At 41.2% G+C, this 6089-nt stretch overlaps 1 protein-coding gene across 1 annotated transcript; it reads right to left on the minus strand.

The window, feature by feature from the left end:
- Nucleotides 1-1581: 1581 nt before the first annotated feature.
- Nucleotides 1582-5428, minus strand: LOC110013287. Its single transcript, XM_020699444.1, has 4 exons — nt 4588-5428; nt 2751-3500; nt 2039-2631; nt 1582-1878 (listed from the first exon to the last, which is right to left on the minus strand). The coding sequence occupies exons 1-4, from the start codon at nt 5426-5428 to the stop codon at nt 1582-1584; spliced, it is 2481 nt and encodes an 826-aa protein (XP_020555103.1).
- Nucleotides 5429-6089: the final 661 nt, after the last annotated feature.

The raw sequence follows: 6089 nt of genomic DNA on the forward strand, positions 1-6089 counted from the left end.
CTGTTTCGATAGTATGAGATTACTCCTTAGACTTGAAGAATCATGACAGTCACATGCATATGATGGTTTTAGCTTGGATTTGGCAAGAAATGTTTGTGTCATGAGATACGGTCATTATAAGCCTCATCTAATGCAGTCAGAACGTGTGGTGTGGATAATGCATTCCAAGAGAGAATCCGTCCACTGTTAGTATCACGACAGTAGTATCTTTTATATGCTCTAAGACACGTTTCCCTGAGAATCTGCAGCCATAATCACCGGAGAAGTGGGATAGGTTTCCCTATGATAATTAGTAGGGTAAACGATAGGTCTCGAGTTATCGAGTATAGATACCTAGTCTAGAATAGGAACCAACTTTCAATTCTATGCCTTAGACTAAGGTTGGACGAGGGTCGATGGAAGGACCTTACTAGTACGAATTCGGTTGCCTGAATTGATTCACCAAATTTTTAGTGCCATGAATTGTTGCTAGACGACAGCCCATGGTAACGGGCTATTGGTTATGGGAAATTAAATTTAATTAATTGTATTGGAATTACAACCAAGTCTAGTGGAGGGTGCGTCTAAAGTGCCACACACTTACCACTGGAATGGGATGGAAGTAATTTGAAATTACCTCCAGAAGAGTTGAATTAATTTAATTGAATTAAATTATTCTTGGAGGGAATAAATAATTGCATAAATTATTTAGACTAGTCCATTGGATGGATGATTTGAAATTTAATTACTTGGATTAATTGAAAATTTAATTTAGTCCTTAAAATTAATTAGATTGATTTTTATTGAGCTTGGTCTAATTTATAAATTGATAGAGATAGAGGGCTTGGATCTTTCAATTTAAATAAAAGACATGGAGTTTAATATTGGATTTTTAACTAAATTTGATTAAATTAAAGTCCATATAGATTGATTTAATTTTAATTCAACTGAGCCCAGTCCAATAAAACAAGTCTAAGACCTTGGCTAGGCCTTTACATGGTCAATGAGTAGCCACACACCTTCCTTGTGTAGATGGAGTGGCCAAGTGGGGTTCTCAAGGAAAATTATAGAAAAAAGAAATTTCTAAAAAATAGGAAAAAGTAGCAAACATAGCTGGTACCTTCCAAGCGGGTGGGCATGTGGGCGGGAACCCTACGCGCGCAGCCTGGCTAGTGAGCCTGTTGGATTGCGTACTAGCAAGTTGCAAGGCACAGATTCTACAAGTGCTTGCACAGTCGCAGTAATTGGTTGGGGTACGAGTTGTTGATTTTCACAGAAGAAAACAAGAATAATCCGGCTATTGACACAGAGAATAGAGGCTGCAACTGTACTGATTCAATATTCCAGAAAAATATGAAGAAGTGTCAAGACGGGAACTCGAACCCGTGTTTAAATACAAAGGCAGCAACTAACAAAACTACCTGTAACAAACTAACCACCTCATCTATGACTTGGACCAATAATAAGCAGAATAAATGACAACAACACCACGTCACTGATATGGAACAAAAGGAACAAAATAAAGCTATAAAGCGCACTTCAGAAATGCAACATCTACCCAACGTCAAATACAAAGGAAATAGCATCATCTCCATCTTCAACCTATATACCAATGATAGTAGCAGCCTTGTCATCCATTACTGAAACATTTCCAAGCTCAACAGCCCCCCCACAAGTGGGACTCGAATGCAGAGCAGCAAGAAGCAACTTGGCCAGTAAAAATGCAAACGTCTTGAGAGGCAGTGACTTCGTGAAAATGTCGGCAAGTTGTAGAGAGCTATGAATATGCAGGGGAGTCAAGAAACCATCCTTGTACGCAGAACGAACAACGTGACAGTCAATCTCAATGTGCTTCGTCCGCTCATGAAAAACGGGATTGGCCATAATGTGTAAGGCCGCCTGATTATCACAAAACAAACGAACAGGAAGAGGCAAAGTTGAAGTCAGACAACAAATAGGATAACCATTTAAGTTCACAAACAGTAGCGGCCATGCTCCGATATTCCGCCTCTGCAGTAGAGAGAGATACCGTAGACTATTTCTTGGTCTTCCATGAAACCAAAGCAGCACCCAAAAAAATGCAATAACCAGTAAGCGATCGACGAGAATCAGTACACGATGCCCAATCGCCATCACAATATGCAGTGAGTTCAAAATTGCAAGTGGTAGGGAAGAACAAACCTTTGGAAGGCTCACCCTTAAGGTACCGAACCACATGTAAGGTTGCTCGCCAATGAGCATCACACGGGCGAGTGAGGAACTGACTTAATTGCTGCACCGAATGAGATATGTCGGGGCGTGTGAAACCCAAGTATAATAAACGGCCAATTAAACGGTGATACTGATCAGGTTGAGAAAGGGGAGCACCAGAAGCAGTGGCAAGTTTAAGACCCAAAGGAAAAGGTGTCTTAATAGATTTTGCAGCCGACATTCCAGTATCCTTTATGATATCATGGACATACTTAGTTTGAGCTAGATAAAGTCCATCAGAGCTTCGCGCAATCTCAAGGCCAAGGAAGTAGCGTGCGTTATCAAGATCTTTTATGGTGAAGAGTGAGTGCAAATAGTCTTTTACTGTCTGAATCAGTTCCAAGGAAGGCGCAGTAACGATGATATCATCCACGTAAACAAGAAGAGCTAGGAGTCCGTTGTCTGTCTTTTTGGTAAAAAAATAGTGATCATAGGCAGACTGTGTGAAGCTAAAATCTGTGAGTTTAGCCGTGAGTTCGACGTTCCACTGTCGAGAGGCTTGCTTCAAGCCGTAAAGTGACCGCTGCAATTTGCAAACAAGCCTTTCTGGACAGGATATCCTTCGGGGGGCTTCATGTACAAGTCCTCTTCCAAATAGCCGTGCAAGAACGCATTGTTCACATCCATCTGTTGCAAAGGCCAATTATGAGCAGCAGCTATAGATAAGAACACTTGTACTGTGACTGGCTTCGCGACCGGAGAAAAATTATCCGTATAGTCAACCCCAGGAACTTGAGTGAAGCCCTTCGCCACAAGGCGTGCTTTGCAGCGCTCCACATAACCATCAGCCCGTAGTTTAGTCTTGTACACCCAGTTACACCCTATAGGCTTCTTTCCTGCTGGTAAAGGAGTAAGAATCCAGGTCTGATTGTCTTCTAAGGTAGTGAGCTCGGCCTTCATAGCATCAATCCATTCTTGGTGTCGCATAGCTTCTTGAAACGACTTAGGTTCCTGCAAAATTGACACAGGGGCTACAAAGGATGTATATGCAGCATTAGAGGGATGAACAATGTGAGGATTAGATGTGACAGATACAAAATCATCAAGCCATAAAGGTCTACGAGTAATTCTACTAGAACGACGGACAACGGGAGGTTGAGGCAGGAATATGTCCAGAGGGAGTAGGTTGAGATATAGAGGATTGAGTATGGTCTGGATGTAAGTGCAAAGAACCCGTGGAATCCAATGGAACCATAGGCAAGGGCAGGATAGTATCAAGTGATGCAGGAGCTTGAGAAAAGGGAAAAACTTCTTCATAGAACTGCACATCCCTGGAAAAAAGAACAGAATTAGATTCTATATCAAAAAGTTTATAGGCTTTCTGATGCATTGAGTTGCCAATGAGTATACATTTTAGAGCTCGAGGATGGAATTTTGACTTATGGGGATTTATGTTGGTAGCAAAACACAATGAACCAAAGGTACGTAGGTGAGCATATTCAGGAGGGTGTCCATGTAGCAACTCAAAAGGTGTTTTCCATGCTACCAGTTTACTTGGGGTTCTATTTATCAAAAAAGTATCTGTAAGGATTGCATCTCCCCAGAATTTAATGGGAAGAGATGCATGAAAAAGAAGAGCTCTAGCTACGTTTAATAAATGTCTATGTTTTCTCTCGACACGACCGTTTTGTTGGGGGGTGTATGTGCATGAAGACTGATGAATAATGCCTAACTCAGAACAAAGGGATTGACACTCATGATTCATGAATTCTGAACCATTATCAGACCGCAAGATTTTGATTCTCTTATCAAACTGATTTAGGATCAAGGAACAAAAGTGTTTCAAAGTAGTAGGTACTTGGGATTTTTGTTTAAGTACGAATGTCCAAAGACACCTTGAATAATCATCTAACAAGGTTAAGACATATGTTCCCCCTAACAGATTAAAAGCAGCATAAGGACCCCATATGTCCATGTGAATAAGCTCAAACGGAATATTAGAATGAGACACACTAGTTGGAAAAGGAACACGAGTTTGCATTGCTTTGTGACAGACTTCACAAGAAATTTGATTAGCATCAATACTAAGATCAATGTCAACTAAACGTTTAACAGCTTGTAATGAAGCATGTCCTAAACGCTTATGCCATAGGCTTGAAGTACAATTTACAGAATCAGCAGAAATAGCAGAGGTGAAACATGAAGGGTGTTGACTAAAAATATAGAGATTCTTGGATAGATGAGCTATGGCCTTGGTCGTCTAATTTTCCAGGTCCTGCAAAAAACAAGTGTCTTTAGTAAAGTGAAGTCGATAATCCGTATGGCTGCAGAGTTGGCTAACAGAGATTAGGTTGACAGAAAAATGTGGAACAAAGAAGACATTGTTCAAGGTAATATCATCATTCAATTTGACCATACCCACATATTGAACTTGATTTCTGGAACCATCTGGTAAGTATATGAAATGAGGATTAGCAGGTTTAGCAAAAGAATGGAACAATGCAATGCTAGCACATACATGATTGGTAGCCCCCGTATCAATGATCCAAGTACTCAAATCGATACAAGAAGGTTTAGCAACGTTACCTGCAAACTCTTCTTCAAATTGTGCGAAGTTTGCGTGATTGGTAATTGGATCCGGGGAAACATTCGCCTTCCTTAGCAATTCAAGCAGCTGATTCATCACCTCTGCAGCATTGCCTTGTGTATTGTCACCTTTATCATCAATATTTGCTGCAAATGAACGCCCCTTCTTCTTACGATCATTGAGAGACTTGTGCCAATCAGGTACTCCATGTAGTTGAAAACATGTTTCTTGCCCATGCCCCGGCTTATGGCAGTGAGAGCACATCAAACTCCGTTTGTTTGCAATAAACTTCTTTTTCTGTACATATCTGTCATCCTCCCTCTTGTTCCCTTTCAAATTAAGCTGGTAAGCCACATTACTAGAATTCATGTCAATGGATGTATGGATTGCTCTCTGTTGCTCAACACTGAAGATCATCGAAAATGCCTTTTCCACGTTAGGTAGCGGATCAAGCATGAGAATCTGACTTCGTTCGTTATTGAAGACTTCATGAAGACCCATCAAAAGTTGCATTAGCTGCGTCAGTGAAGCTAATGCATCGATTTCTTCGTTGATCCCGCAGCTACAACCCCCACACTTACACTTCGGTGGCGGTGCCAAACAATTGAGCTCGTTCCAGAGCTTCGTTATCTTAGTCAAGTATGCCGTGAGACTTAAGTCCTGTTGTGCCATTCAGGACAGTTCCCTTTGTAGTTGATAGATTAAAGGTCCGTTACTCCGTCCGTATCGCGCCTGCATCGAGAGCCAAAGTTCTCGCGAGGTGTTGCAATACATAAAAGATTCCACTATGTCTTTAGACATAGAATTCCACAACCATGAGGTCACCATCAGATCAACGCGCCTCCATTGCTAAAAAATAATCGATCCTGCAGCTGGTTTGGGAAAAGAACCATCTATGAAGCCAAGCTTCATTTTGGTTCCAAGAGAAACGTTCCAACGGTGAGGAAGTCAGTGATAATTGTGCGTGTTCAGAAGGATGGATGGATAAAACATCCTTCTCGTATTGAGCGGCCATTTCACCGGGTCTCTGTCCCATTGTCGATGAAGCTACTTCATCCGCCATCATTCCAGAGGTAAGAGCGAAATCAAAGCAATGTATCACACAGAGACCTTCACGAAGAAGGCTCTGATATCATGTTGATTTTCACAGAAGAAAACAAGAATAATCCGGCCATTGACACAGAGAATAGAGGCTGCAACTGTACTGATTCAATATTCCAGAAAAATCTGAAGAAGTGTCAAGATGGGAACTCGAACCCGTGTTTAAATACAAAGGCAGCAACTAACAAAACTACCTGTAACGAACTAACCACCTCATCTATGACTTGGACCA

The sequence above is a fragment of the Sesamum indicum genome, unplaced genomic scaffold (genome assembly GCF_000512975.1).
Source record: "Sesamum indicum cultivar Zhongzhi No. 13 unplaced genomic scaffold, S_indicum_v1.0 scaffold00095, whole genome shotgun sequence".
NCBI lineage: Eukaryota > Viridiplantae > Streptophyta > Magnoliopsida > Lamiales > Pedaliaceae > Sesamum > Sesamum indicum.

Excerpts from the sequence above, each read along its gene's own strand:
- LOC110013287 (XM_020699444.1), bottom strand. The coding sequence starts at position 5,428 with ATGGCACAACAGGACTTAAGTCTCACGGCATACTTGACTAAGATAACG. Across the intron at positions 3,501-4,587 it reads AAATCAAGTTCAATATGTGG|GGATGTGCAGTTCTATGAAG; the intron begins GTATGGTCAAAT and ends TCTTTTTTCCAG. Across the intron at positions 1,879-2,038 it reads TTTTTTTGGGTGCTGCTTTG|GCGGCCTTACACATTATGGC; the intron begins GTTTCATGGAAG and ends TGTGATAATCAG.